The sequence below is a fragment of the Salmo salar genome, chromosome 27 (genome assembly GCF_965601325.2).
Source record: "Salmo salar chromosome 27, fSalSal1, whole genome shotgun sequence".
Classification (NCBI taxonomy): Eukaryota; Metazoa; Chordata; class Actinopteri; order Salmoniformes; family Salmonidae; genus Salmo; species Salmo salar.
In genome coordinates, this window is record NC_138317.1 from 6,853,898 (window position 1) to 6,868,520 (window position 14,623).

General features: G+C 43.7%; 1 protein-coding gene across 2 annotated transcripts in view; it reads right to left on the minus strand.

Annotated features, from left to right (window-relative positions):
• LOC106588247 (histone-lysine N-methyltransferase 2B) overlaps nucleotides 1–14,623 on the minus strand; it is a 73,700-nt gene that overhangs the window by 31,304 nt on the left and 27,773 nt on the right. The window contains exons 4-20 of one of the 2 annotated variants that reach the window (XM_082970334.1): nucleotides 13,177–13,415; nucleotides 12,814–12,891; nucleotides 12,377–12,533; nucleotides 11,950–12,196; nucleotides 11,735–11,796; nucleotides 10,766–11,038; nucleotides 10,312–10,403; nucleotides 9,208–9,315; nucleotides 8,909–9,022; nucleotides 8,527–8,673; nucleotides 8,339–8,431; nucleotides 7,785–7,902; nucleotides 6,867–6,980; nucleotides 6,315–6,499; nucleotides 6,011–6,115; nucleotides 1,532–1,642; nucleotides 1,191–1,267 (exon numbers count right to left, since the gene is read on the minus strand). In XM_082970334.1, coding sequence (XP_082826460.1) covers nucleotides 1,191–1,267; nucleotides 1,532–1,642; nucleotides 6,011–6,115; nucleotides 6,315–6,499; nucleotides 6,867–6,980; nucleotides 7,785–7,902; nucleotides 8,339–8,431; nucleotides 8,527–8,673; nucleotides 8,909–9,022; nucleotides 9,208–9,315; nucleotides 10,312–10,403; nucleotides 10,766–11,038; nucleotides 11,735–11,796; nucleotides 11,950–12,196; nucleotides 12,377–12,533; nucleotides 12,814–12,891; nucleotides 13,177–13,415 — 2,320 coding nt within the window. Of the gene's footprint in view, nucleotides 1–1,190; nucleotides 1,268–1,531; nucleotides 1,643–6,010; nucleotides 6,116–6,314; nucleotides 6,500–6,866; nucleotides 6,981–7,784; nucleotides 7,903–8,338; nucleotides 8,432–8,526; nucleotides 8,674–8,908; nucleotides 9,023–9,207; nucleotides 9,613–10,311; nucleotides 10,404–10,765; nucleotides 11,039–11,734; nucleotides 11,797–11,949; nucleotides 12,197–12,376; nucleotides 12,534–12,813; nucleotides 12,892–13,176; nucleotides 13,416–14,623 lie in introns of both variants that reach the window. The other variant, XM_014177065.3, reaches the window with a different exon arrangement.

Here is a 14,623-nt window from a genome sequence, read left to right on the forward strand (position 1 = left end):
CAAGCATTGCGAAGAGCTGCTGGCAAACACAGGAAAGTGCTGTTTGAATGAATGCTTACGAGCCTGCTGCTGCCTACCACCGCTCAGTCAGACTGCTCTATTAAATATCAATTCATAGACTTAATTATAATATAATAAAACACACAGAAATACGAGCCTTAGGTCATTAATACGGTCAAATCCGGAAACGATCATTTCGAAAACAAAACGTTTATTCTCTCAGTGAAATACGGAACCATTCCGTATTTTATCGAACGGGTGGCAACCCTAAGTCTAAATATTGCTGTTAGATTGCACAACCTTCAATGTTGTGTCATAATTATGTAAAATTCTGGAAAATTAATTACGTCTTTGTAAGGAATAAATTATTTTCACAGTTCGCAACAAGCCAGACAGCCCAAACTGCTGCATATAGCCTGACTCTGCTTGCACTGAACGCAAGAGAAGTGACAATTTCCCGAGTTAATATTGCCTGCTAACATCAATTTCTTTTAACTAAATATGCAGGTTTAAAAATATATACTTGTGTATTGATTTTAAGAAAGGCATTGATGTTTATGGTTAGGTACATTGGTGCAACGACAGTGCTTTTTTCACGAATGCGCTTTTGTTAAATTATCACCCATTTGGTGAAGTAAGCTGTGATTTGATGATAAATTAACAGGTACCGCATTGATTATATGCAACGCAGGACAAGCTAGTTAAACTAGTAATATCATCAATCATGTGTAGTTAACTAGTGATTATGTTAAGATTGATTGTTTTTTATAAGATAAGTTTAATGCTAGCTAGCAACTTACCTTGGCTCCTTGCTGCACTCGCGTAACAGGTGGTCAGCCTGCCACGCAGTCTCCTCGTGGATTGCAATGTAATCAGCATCCAAAAATGACGATTACGGATTGCTATGAAAACTTGAAATCAGCCCAAATTAAACGGCCATGTCGATATTATGCTAATAAGACTCCCATGGGGGTGCGGACATCGACTCTAGGGGGTTAAAGTAGTATTCTTTGCTAACTTTTTAAAAACAAGTATTCTATGCTTGCTTTATCTTTAGGAAAAACTATTTCTTGTCATAGTTGATTTGTTCAGGGAGATTCTTTCTCTTATCTTCTTGGCGGAAATGTGAGAAAGTCGGTCAAAATGTATAACATACAGTCATACGGTCTACACATAGCGTATCCATTTACCTTGGGAAATCTTTGGAGAGTGGGTCCCACATTTTCTGATCTTGGCTATGAAACCAACTGAAAGTCTCCTCCAGCAACTGAAAGGACAGATATACTCACTGAGTGATCTTCGTACATCATTAAGGGGAGTCAATAAGCAAAAGGTCCACTAGAGAGACTTTCAGAGTTATTTTATGCTGTTTTATTAATTGAGGAAATTAATAAAATAGCTCAGAAAATCAATTTTTTGAATGCAGACACTACTAATTTGAGTAAATAGGCAAACAAACAATAATGATTTGGCCAAGTAAGGCCCATAATAATGTCTATAGCATTAATGGAGGAAAGGTCTTTCTACTAACCTTCAGGTAGTGAGACCTGGCCAAACAGGTGGGACTCAGGCCCTCAGGGAGAGACTCCTCCTCCTTCAACCACTTCCTCATCACCATGACAACATCCTCATGGAATGATTTCTGATTGTTTGACAAAAGCAGGAAATATATTTTTTTATTTCACCTTTATTTAACCAGTTGAGAACAAGTTCTCATTTACAACTGCGACCTGGCCAAGATAAAGCAAAGCAGTGAGACAAAAACAACAGAGTTACAAACAAAAGTACAGTCAATAACACAATATAAAAAGTCTATGTACAGTGTGTGCAAATGTAGTAAGATTAGGGAGGTAAGGCAATAAATAGGCCATAGAGGCTAAATAATTACAATTTAGCATTAACACTGGAGTGATAGATGTGCAGATGATGATGTGCAAGTTCAGATACTGGGGTGCAAAAGAAAAGGAAAAACAGTGTCAAGTTTAGGAGACGGATGCGGTGGTGAGTATTCATGGATGCCAAGGTAAGCCAGGCTTCCCCCCAAAAATGGCCCAATCAACAAACAAAAAATATATATATTTAGTCTCTGTGTTTCATAATGTTTCTTCAATTCGCAAGAGACTGAATGTATTTCACAGGAAAAAGCATCAGAGCGCGGGAAACAGCGCCCTTCTGTCTCTCTACGTGTAGGCCATCTTTCTGATGCTGTCTGGTCCAAACCAGTATGACATTGTTACCGCCCGTAGCATTCAAGGCAAGGGAAGCCAGCGAGCATCTGACCTCCCTTGGCAATTTTTTTTTTTTTAAATTAAAATAAATTGCCAATCAGCATTCAGCTAAACTGAGCGAGCGGAACTGTGAATGGTCCTGGCGCACCAACAAAAATAAGTGTCAAGGGAAGCCAGCTTGGATTTGGCATCCTATCAAATCCCATTGAGAGCATACGTCACTTAGCTAAAATGTGCCCTTTCCTAAATTAGCCATGGATGGAAACAGGGATTTGGATGTGTGGTTTTACTTAATTCTCCGTACTGGCCAATGACTATAACGGCGATTCTGATCCAACCATTAACTAATTTATTGTTGTGTCCCTGGCCTGAGAGGCTGGAAGTTCAATATGTAGCTAGATGTAGAAGGTTAATGTTAACTAGCTAACGTTGCCCATGAATTGAAGTTAGGCTAGCGAGCAAGCATTTTAGCCAGGTAGACTAGGACAACAAAAAATTAAAAAGTGTGTACTGTATGACAGAGTTAGACCATTTCTTCAACATGAAAGAGGAGGATGGCATTGGCATTTCTCTAGAAGTAGAGCGAGTCATGTTTTTTCTACTTGCACGAACATGCACACATAAAAAGTCAGAACCATCGACAGCCACAGCTTACGTTGATTGACAAAATATTTTTGGGCCAACTTTTAGCTGTCAGTGTATTAGACTAAGCAGAGGTGATTTGATGATGTTGAAATGTTGAAGTTGAAATGGTGCTGGAATAGTGGAGGCAGCTCCTGTTTTCTTTGCGACTTACGGTAACTCTCTGTGTTCTAAATCAATAGTTGCTTAGTGGTCCGAAAATATTAACTTGCTTGACCATGCTGTAGATCATGTAACTGTCTGCTACTGTACATGCAATATGCTTTGTGGACAGAGGTTGCTATACGGTTTTGTGATAAAACAAAAAGGTGCGATTCTGCCACTGTCTTCTTATTGTCTCGGCCTTTAGGCCTATATATCAGTCGCAAGGCATATGAATTACCAGGTTATAGAGCAAACAATGCAATTATCACAACACATACGATTCAATTTCCTGTACTATTAGAGCGTCTATATGAGCTATAAGAGCATCTGCTAAATGACCAAAATGTAGACAGTGCCTTCAGACTATAACAACAATGTGACTTATTCCACATCGTTGTTTAGTCTGAATTCAAAATGGCTAAAATATATAATTATTTTCACCCACAATACCAAGTAAAAACGTTTTTTTTTATAAATGTTAGCAAATTCATTGAAAAGGAAATACAGAAATATCCAATTTACATAAATATACACACCCCCCAGTCAATACTTTGTAGTAGCATCTTTGGCGGCAATTACAGCGTTGTCTTTTGGGGTAAGTCTCTAAGAGCTTTGCACACCTGGATTGTACAATACTTGCCCATCATTATTTTAAAAAGTTGATTTCTGATCACTGCTAAACAACCATTTTCAAGTCTTGCCATAGATTTTCAAGCCGATTTAAGTCAAAACTAACTAGGCCACGCATGAACATTCAAAGTCGCCTTGGTAAGCAACTTCAGCGTAGATTTGGCCTTGTGTTTTATGAACCAGGTTTTCTTCTAGGATTTTGCCTGCGCTTATAGCTGTACTCAGTTTATTTTTACCCTAGTCCAACACCGATGACAAGCCCATAACATGATGCAGCCACCACCAAGCTTGAAAATATGAAGAGTAGTACTCAGTGATGTGTTGGATTTGCCCCAAACAAAACGCTTTGTATTCAGGACAAAAAGTTCATTTCTATGCAATCTTTTTTGCAGTATTACTTTAGTGTTGCAAACAGGATGCATGTTTTGGAATATTTGTATTCTATACAGGTTTCCTTCTTTTCACTTTGTCATTCAGGTTATTGTGAAGTAACTACAATGTTGGTGATCCATCCTCAGTTCTATCACAGCCATTAAACTTTGTTTTAAAGTCACCATTGGCCTCATGGCGAAATCCCTGAGCAGTTTCCTTCCTCTCCGGTAACAGAGTTAGGAATAATAATGTTTCCACCATCGTTTCCTATAACCGAAAAGAGCTTCTGGACATCAGAACAGCGATTTCTCACCTCGAACAGGATGATGATTTTTTTATTTAAAGAGTCGGACGTGAACGATATACTGCTCTTACCGGACCAAGCCCAAATCCCTGTCATTTACCACCACAAACTGATGCTGGCACTAAGACCACACTCAACGAGCTGTATAAAGTCATAAGCAAATAAGAAAATGCTCATCCAGAGGCAGTGCTCCTAGTGCCAGGGGACTTGAATGCAAGAAAACTGAAATCCTTTTTACCTAATATATTCCAGCAAGTCACATCCTCCTGATTCCTGCTTACAAGAGTACCAGTGACGCGCTCAATACAGAAGTGTTCAGATGAAGCGGATGCACACACGCATTCCTTCAAACACGCTGCTGCTACTCTATTATGTATGCATAGTTACTTTACCCCTACCTACATGTACATATTATCTCAAGTGCCTCGACTAAATCGTACTCCTGCAAATTAACTCGGTACCGGTACCCCTCGCATATCGCCTCGTTATTTTATTGGTAGTATTTTTCCTATCGTTTTTTTACTCTGCATTGTTGATTAAGGGCTCATAAGTAAGCATTTCACAGTAAGGTCTACACTGGTTGTATTCGGGGCATGTGACAAATATAATTTTACTTGAAATTCAGCGTGTGCTTTTTTTTTTTTTTTTTACACATCTACAAATCGGTGCCCTATTTTGCGAGGTATTGAAAAAAACTACTGACGCGTTCTGACTCCTAAACTTGAAATATTGTTTATCATCAGGTATCCTATGGAAATGAAGAGTGCCATAGTGTGGTTTCTACACCAGAAATGAATGGTTATCTGTAGGAGGAATGTATATGGTGGAGGCAATTAAGCTTGGAATGTACTGAAAAAAGGAAAGGCAATCACATGATTTCAGTCAGTCACTGATAAGGATGGAGAGATATGGATTAGTGAGGAATGGGGGCTGATGTCAGGTCAGATTAAGGGAGAAGGAACAGTTTACTGCCCGCACCACTTAACTTCCTGCCTAGCAATAAAGAGGTAATGTTTAGAGGGAAGGAGGAGACGGCACCCAAATTGGGGTATATATACTTGTGCTGGTGGAAACATGTCTTTGTCTGATCAGCTGTCTGACCCTTTGGGGGAAAAAACTTGGTTTGAGCTTTAACAATCGTCTGAGTTTTTACTCGGTTAATTTAAAACCTAACCCTGGTCTTTGTGGTTGAATCTGTGCTTTAAATTCACTACTCGATTGAGAGACCTTACAGATGTGTGGGGTAAAACCATGTTAACCACTATTATTGAACACGGAATGAGTCCATGCAACTTATGTGATTTGTTAAGCACATTTTTACTCCTGAACTTATTTTGGCTTGCAATAACAAAGTCAATACTTATTGACTCGAAACATTTCAGCTTTTAATTCTTTAATCATTTCTAGAGTTTTCTACAAACAAAATTCCACTTTGACATTATGTGGTATTGTGTGTAGATTAGTGAAACAAAAGCTCTATTTAATATATTTTAAATTCACGCTGTAACAACAAAATGTGGAAAAAGTCAAGGGAAATACTTTCTGAAGGCACTGACTGTAGAAAGTGACCAGAATGTGGTCTGAAAAGAGTAGAATATTGATGCCCTGAGAGCAAAATCGACAACCTCTAGGTCTAAATAGTTTTCATGTGGCATAATTCAAATGTTTAAAAAGGACTGAGGTATCTCACCAGTGAAGTGTACTGGCGCGCTTCAAATTTTTGACCCACGGCATGTAGGTCGCAGATGGGCTGGTGTTTGTCCCTGAAAGCATCTGGTTCTGTGGATTCCTCACACTACAGGGGAAAAAACAGCATAGTACATGGAGACTGCTGTCAGAGGGTCAGTGTTGAGGGATATACAATAGATAAGACAGTCTAAACATTTTAGTTGTTTTTGGATACAGAGCAAAACCATGTTGCGAAAGTGAGAGAGAAAGAGTATGTCTGACTCGTGACTACTTGATGTCTCTACTGTGATGGAGGCAGTCCGTACCTCCCTGCAGGTGATCAGGTGCTGGGCAGAGGAGTCAGAAAGGAGGTTGGCCAGCACCTTCTCTAGCCCCGCCCTCAGCCTGTCCTTCAGCTCATCCTTCCAGGAGCTGGGCTGTGATTGGCTGCAGGGTGTACAGGAGTACACTACGCTCTCTGACAGGCTGGACATGATCTCATACAGGTCATCTGACAGACAGAAGAGAGGAAGAATTTCAATGTCATGGAGTGGATTTATAGTGAGATAGTTGTTCTGATCCCTCAAGTTAGGGCCTATATTTTGATTGAGGTGGCATCTTCCGCTACATACTGTTAACAGCGGTGGTCACCCATTTGCCTGGAGAGCTACCCTCGTGCAGGATTTTGTTCCAGCCCTTATCTCTAACACACCTGATTCTGGATCAGGTGTGTGTGATAGCTGGATCAGGTGTGTGTGTGTAGGCCTGAAGCAAAAGCCTGCATACCAACCAGAAACCCTCTGATGAGTGTTGGCCACCCCTGCTATACATCCCCTTGATAAAGACAGTTTTAAAGCTGAACTAGTAGTCCCACTCACCAGAGAGCCCTTCACATTTAGAATGTACCCAGTGGCTACACCTGGAGCACTCCATCATCTGGCTGTTGTGGTCCTTCTCCTCGTAGCACTTGGAGCAGATGGTGCAGAAGTTCCCTTGTAAAACAAATCAGATGTACTACAGTAATCAATGGGAAAATTAAACAAATACATAACATGACAAGAAGGTCCTGACAAAGTATCAGCTGTACAACTGCTCTCATCCCTCTCTTCTTCGACTGTTCCTGGAGTTTGTCTATACCTTCAGGGCATGAAATGAACACCCACCACCTGCGTGTCGATTTTGTCATTGGCGGGTAAGATGTCTATATCACCAGCCATGTTGGCGGCTGGTCAGGGCTCGACAGCGCAAGCATTTCAGGACACATTTGTGAATAAAAACGAGTCCAGTATGATCACATTTATAGTAAAATAAATGCTGCTAGGTGATTATTATATATATTTTTTCCATAGCTGGTAAAATTATCGCACAAAGTCAAAGGACTACGAATCCTATATCGCCTATCCCACCTCGCACTGCAACCCTGCCTGGCTGGGGGCTGTGCGCACGTGAAGAGCTAAGTGAAAGATTCATTTTTAGAAACGCTGTGCACAGGCATAAAAGTTGTTCTAATTTATTTGAAATGAAAGTCTAATGGAGTGTTTCTTGGAAATGGACAATGTTTTGTTCACAAGCTAGGTTGTTTTTCAATGTTTGAGTTTCAACTGCTAGGGAAGAGAAGACAGCGCTTCTACTAGCCAGACTCAATCTCAGAGGCACGAACAAGTCACGTTATCATGGTAACATCCTGCCCTTAAAGGGCCAGGTGAACATTTTTGTCTCATCTGTAATATTCTGGTTAATACCACATTACGTCTTACTAGTAATACACAGATTGTAATGTTTCGCTGAGGTCCTACCTTTGAGGTGGAGGGTGCTGCAGTCGGGACAGAGGTCCTGCTCGTGGTTCCAGGCCATGTCCCAGGTCTTCCCTGGGGTCACTCCACAGCTCTTACACCGGATACACGTCATACACACCTGGGACGGGGGCAGGTAGCCCAAAGGTTAGAGAGATGGACAAGTAACCGGAAGGTCGCTGGTTCAAGTCCAGGTTAGGTCAAAGAAAAATGGGAACTGAATTGGCTGAGAACTGAGGGTTGCTGTTTCAGATCATTACTAGCATATCCACCATTGTTGTGCCCTTGAGCAAGTACTTCATCCCGAAAAACTGCTCTGCTGTGGCTTACCCTGTGTTGATTTGAGCGTCGGGTTTGTGTATGTGTGGTGTCGGGGGGGGGGGGGAGAATAACAACAGAGAGCAAAACTACACATTTCCGGTGCAAATTGGACGATAAACTTGCGTTGTATGGTATTAACCCACAGTGCAGTTAAAAATATGGTGGTAAATCAGAATGGGGATCAGAGAGAAGAAAAAGTTAAACAGAAATATATATAATACATTCCTGGTACTTACCCAGGGCATGTTACAGTTGATGGGCTTTGGGTAGGTGGGTCCCAGACAGGAGGGGTGGTAGCAGTTCTGACACCTCCTGCACTGCAACACAGGCTATAGGAAGAAACAGTACATTTAAAATGTGAAAGTTGGGGTGAAAACACTACCAAATCTCAGTTCACTTTTGAGGATCCTGCTGACATGCACACCTTGTTGTTCTTGTGCTTGCGGCCGCACACATGGCAGAACTTGCAGCGGCGGCAGCACCAGTTCTCTTTGTTCTCCTCCTGGGGGCGCTCTTCCGGCCAGAGGCAGAAGCTGTGGAAGGGCTCGCAGCACACCTGGCAGTAGATCATCTGAGCGGAGGTGGTAAGGCAGAAGGCAGTCAGCATCAGGAGAACACATATTGCACTAAACCTACTGTTTTCCAGATAACCCAGGGTAGCTCTTCAGTAAGCCTACGCAGCCTCCTGTGTGCTTCCTAGTTTTCCTCAAAACAGTAATACTTATCTACAATGAAATGTAATTATTCTAACGATAATATGGCAAATACAGGCACAGAATATTCTGTAAATGCATTTCCATGGTTACCTCATGGTGTCCTTTGCTGGCACAGAGCAGGCAGACAGGATGAGGGGTGACTGGGATGGAGGTGAGGATACTCAGACCGCCCATCAACCACACGTTCTGGACGGCACAGTCCTCCTGGGAGAAAGGAGAGAGAAAGAAACACAATAATAGTGTGACTTAATGAATGTTTGTATGGGAGGGAGATAGAGAGCAAGTACTGTACTGTATTTCATGAAATGCTATACCACTATACTGCTTTGGCAATATTTACAAATGGTATTTCAAGCTAATAAAATAATCTGAATGAGAGAGACCCTCACCTTAAAGTCTACGCGGATCCTGTGCGTCCCGGTCTTCAAGTGGCCCTTTTGGGGGAGTCCGTTGACTAGCGTGGCGAGGATGTTAGTTGGTGTGTGTTCTGCGGCACTCTGGGAACGAAGGACATAGTGGGGATCAATTCTGGGATTATGTTGCAGCACCGCCTCTTTAACAATAGTCTCCTCCTCTTCCTGTGAAGACTCCTTCTCCTCTGGCTCCTCCTCCTCCTCCTCCTCCTCCTGCATGACCGACTGCACCACACATGGGGGCAATCGTTGCAGCTGCACCTGCAGCCGCCACTGTAACCGCAACGGTGGGATCCTGGGTGGGCAGGGCTCGCTGGGGCTCCTTGTTATGTGGCTCTCTGTGACCAGCAGCCCTGGATGGTGCTCCTCTGAGTTGCTCCCCTGTGCATGTGAAGGGGGGGAATGCTTAAGCCAAAGAGGGGGACCAGCGTTACAGCATGACCACGGTCACATGCTAGGTGGCAGGTAGCGGCAGCAAGGTAGAGGAAAGAGACGAGCCACCAAACTACCTTTGGCTTTGAGAGAAAAGTGTAGATAGGAGAAGTGAAGGAGAGGAGTTAAGAGAGGGTTAGATAAGCTAATCATTGTTAAAGCATGCCAAGTCAAACCAGAAAGAAAGAGGACCCATTACCCACAGTAGTTAACTGTGAGTGTGTGAGAGTGAGCGAGATCATGCCTGTCAAAAGAAACATTGAGTCACGGCATCTTTGGATTCCAGACGATTCAATTCCAGAAAGATTCATCAAGATTGCAGAGGATCCATAGGTTTTTGAATGAAGGTATAATGCATGCGTCGGCGATTAATGTGAAAGGGCATAAGCTTTTCCCAACATCAGACTTGTATTATAACACTAACACAACATTTTAAGCTTCAGCACCAAAAAGAAGGGGACAACACTAGAAAATAAACAGTGCACATTTGATTCTGAATTTTGATGGAAGTGGTTATTGGAGCTGCTCACTCCTGCATACAGAGGATGAGGTTAGAGTGTGAGAGACTGATCAGTTAATCTAATAGTAGTAATTTTGATTTAATGTGGGTGAGTAATGTCAGGCAGAGACAGTTCTACGGGTAATTACCTTGTCGGCTCTGCGTCGGCCCAGCAGTCCTTTGGGTGGCCCAGGTCTGCGGTGCCTTACAACTTCACTGGGCACTGGGCCCTCCTCTGGAGCTAGGAGATCAGAGGGAGCAGCATCAGTCAAAGAGCAAATGGGTTTTAAAACATGAATAACAAACTCTCAAACCAATACCCTGAAACCACTCAATGGTATTTAGGCATTTCTGACCTGCACTTCTATCCTCAAACACTGTCATCCTCAATCTCAAATCACTATTGTCTCTAACATCCACCCCTTTTCTTCTGATCTTCGTGGCTAATGGCTATAAATCCAACTCTACCTGTCAAATCACTCCATTTCAAAGATGGAGTTCAATGGATCGTGTTGTGGTGCAACTCAAAAGGAGAGGCACGAATATGCATTGACCTATATTTTCATCATACACTAAGGCTCCTATCCCTGTGTACGGCATTACCTTGGTTGCTTGGTGCGACAGGATTCTTTACAGGACTCTTGACTGCTGCTTCTCCGCCCGTGTCTTCGTCCGAGTCGGACTTCAGCAGGCTGCTGTAGGAGCGAGGTGTCACGTTCCGCCTTGGCTGCTTTCTGGTGGAAGGGCTCAGGCAGTCTCCAGGGGTTGCCGGGTCCAACCCCTCCTCTGCCTCTCCCTCCTCCCAGGACACCGACCCGTCGTCATCATTGGACTTAAAGACATTGGCTGATGACCTGCGCCGCCGCCTCGAAAGGACTGCACAACAAATTGAAGCCCAATGGTAACACTGAAATCATTGGCTGAATATTTGGGCCATGAGGCAGACCACCGTGTTCGTGTGGTTTTCAGTTAACAGTGTCAATGTAATTGGTAGTAACAGCAAAAACACACAAGTGGCTTGTAGTCATTAGTAATTGATCCACTGGCTTCCAGTTGAAGCTCGCATCGTCTTCAAGACCATGGTGCTTGCCAATGTAGCAGCAAGGGGAACTGGCCCTCCTTATCTTCAGGCTATGCTCAAACCCTACATCCCAACCCATGCACTCCGTTCCTCCACCTATAGCAGGGCAGCTCCCGCTCAGCCCAGTCAAAGCTCTTCTAATTCCTAGCACCCCAATGGTGGAACACGCTTCCCCTTAAAGTCAGGACAGCGGTGTCCCTGCCAATCTTCCGAAACCATCTGAAACCCTGCCTCTTTGAAGAGTACATGACTTTTTTTTTTTTAAAGAGCCCCCATCCACAAAAAAGGCACTTGGCTTGTCCTAATAGCACTGACTTTGCTGACAAATACTTTGCTGAAAAATGTACTTGATACGATTGTGATGTTGTCATCTCACCTAGCTATCTTAAGATGAATGCACTAATTGTAAGATGCTCTGGACAAGAGTCTGCTAAATGACAAAAATGTAAAATGATATAAATACAGATGTATTAAACATAACACCTACAAACCTGTGAATGGCTTGATGCCACGCTTTACTTTCCTCGCCTCAATCCGAACACATCGCTTTAACCTGGTGGCACAGGGAAATATTTTTCATTTTAAAATGGGTACCATGTTCAATTTGTTCACAAGACAACCACAGCTGAAATTAGAAAGTAAAAATACAGTGTGCGTTTGTCCATGAGTAGATGAATAATAGTGGATGAAAAGTAGGAGCACTTACACACAGCACTGGCGTCTGGTGTTGGGCCCTCCAAACTTGGGCTTGTCCAGGCAGTTGAAGCAGTTGCCGCAGTCGCCCTCATGGAGGCAGCCCTGGCAGGACCCACAGCGGGTGGCACGACCCCCAGGACCAACCTCGTTATAGTTCCGCTTTAACTTGCGCTGCTTGCTGTACTTGTGCTTCTGTCTTGTCGTCTTGTGCTCCTGAGTGCTCTCGATTTCCTGATCAGAGGGGTCATCAGCAATGTCTAAAAACAAAGAGAGAGAGCATGAGAGAGCGTGGGAAAGAGATCAAAAAATTATTTGTAAACATAGGTGACTGAGCTAAGGTCACATACCTGAAATCGACAGAAAGCTAAACATCAGAAAAAGAAAACAAGTGGTAAAGTACCGTTCTTAGCAGCGTGCTTCATAAACATAAAGGTTACCTTCTACAGCTGGTGAGGTGGTGATGCCCTCTCTCTCATGGAGGGGCAGAGCGCTAAGCCTGGGGATATCGTCAGGCACCATGGCACGGGGTTGCCCCAATGCCACCGCTGCTGCCCGACAGACATGCTTGATGCGTGGACCACCAAGGAGCTGGTCCTATGGGAACAGGATTATGTGGGGAACACGGTCATGAATTAAACTATTATAATGAAACTCTACCCTAAAGACAGACACCAAAATGCAGCCACCCCACAAATGGCCTAAGCCTAATTCAAGAGAAACCCTAGACAGGCCACTAACAAAACACTGTACTATAAACATCAACAATACATAAATATTAAACCACAAAATCTAAAAACAGAGCGGAAAAAAGAGAGATGGAAACGGACAAAGAAATAAACACAAACACAGCCAGGGTCAGGAAACATGGGCTCACCTGAGCAGAGCTTCCTATCCTCCTCCCCCCTCCAACTCTTAAATCTCTGGGACTGAGTTTTACAGATCCAGACAGGAGCTGAAAGAAACAAGGGTATAAAAGTGAAAATATATTAATAAAACCGCCTAATAATTGAAATTGGTTTTAATCCAACAAATCTATGCCAAATTCACACACTGTAAGCCTACATTCAACTGTTACCAACAACCCTGCTAATTCAGGGTTAATCAATGACTGCGTCCAAAATGGAACCCTATTCCCTATGTTGTGCACTACTTTTGACCAAACCCCCTAGGGCACACCATAGGGAAGGGTGTGCCATTTGGGATGCAGCCAGGGTCAATCAAGGTCACCGATTCTGACCTGTGATGACTTCATCGGTCTTTGCTGGTCAATCTTCACCAGCTGCAGCTTGGCTCTCTTCAGCTGGTCGATCTTAATGAGCTGAACCTTGGCCCTCTTCAGCAGATGGAACATCCTCTTGTTGGTGCCGGTGAGGTTGATACGATGGCTGGTGCCCCCCTGTTCCACCACCACCCCATCATCACCCCCATTAGCCTGGCTCACCCCTTCGTAAACTCCTTCAGGAGTGGACTCTGCCCCTGGGGAGAAGAATCAGTCAACTGTCACTAACTTCCACAAGGCTGACTGTGTCAAACTTGAGACAGCCTGTGGCCCAAATGGCAACATATTCCCTATATATCAAATTGTATTTGTCACATGCGCCAAATACAACAGGTGTAGACCTTACCGTGAAATGCTTACTTTACAAGCCCTTAACCAACAATGAAGTTCAGGAAATAGAGCTAAGAAAATATTTACTAAACAAATAAAAAAGTAACAAGAAAATTACATAACAATAATGAGGAAATATAACAGGGGGTACCGGTAGCGAGTCAATGTACAGGGGTACCGGTACCGCTTGCCGTGCGGTAGCAGAGAGAACAGACTATGACTTGGGTCTGACAATTTTTGGGGCCTTCTGACACCTCATATATATATATATATATATAATGTCAGGAAGCTTGGCGCCAATGATGTACTGGGGAGTACGCACTGCCTTACGGTCAGATGCCGAGCAGTTGCCATAGCAGGCAGTGATGCAACCTGTCAGGATGCTCTCAATGGTGCAGCTGTAGAACCTTGAGGATCTGGGGACCCATGCCAAATCTTTTCAGTCTCCTGAGGGAGAAAAGATGCTGTCGTGCCCTCGTCACAACTGTCTTGGTGTGTTTTGACTATGATAGTTTGTTGGCAATTTGGACACCAAGGAACTTGAAACTCTCGACCCACTCCACTTCAGCCAATGCTAAATGTGGGTCTGTTCGGCCCTCCTTTTACTATAGTCCACGATCAGCTCATTTGTCTTGCTCACATTGAGGGAGAGGTTGTTGTCCTGGCACCACACTGCCAGGTCTCTGACCTCCTCCCTATAGGCTGTCTCATTGTTGTCGGCGATCAGGCCTACCACTGTTGTGGTGTCATCAGCAAACTTAATGATGGTGTTGGAGTCGTGCTTGGCCACGTAAGTCGTGGGTGAACAGGGAGTACAGGAGGGGACTAAGAACGCACTTCTGAGGGGCCCCAGTGTTGAAGATCAGCGAGGCAGATGTGTTGTTGCCTACCCTTACCACCTGGGGGCGCCCATCAGGAAGTCCAGGATCCAGTTGCAGAGGGAGGTGTTGAGTCCCAGGGTCCTTAGCTTAGTGATGAGCTTTGTGTGCACTATGGTGTTGAACGCTGAGCTGTAGTCAATGAACAGCATTCTCACATAGGTGCTGCTACGGAACCCTGACCTGTTCACCGGACG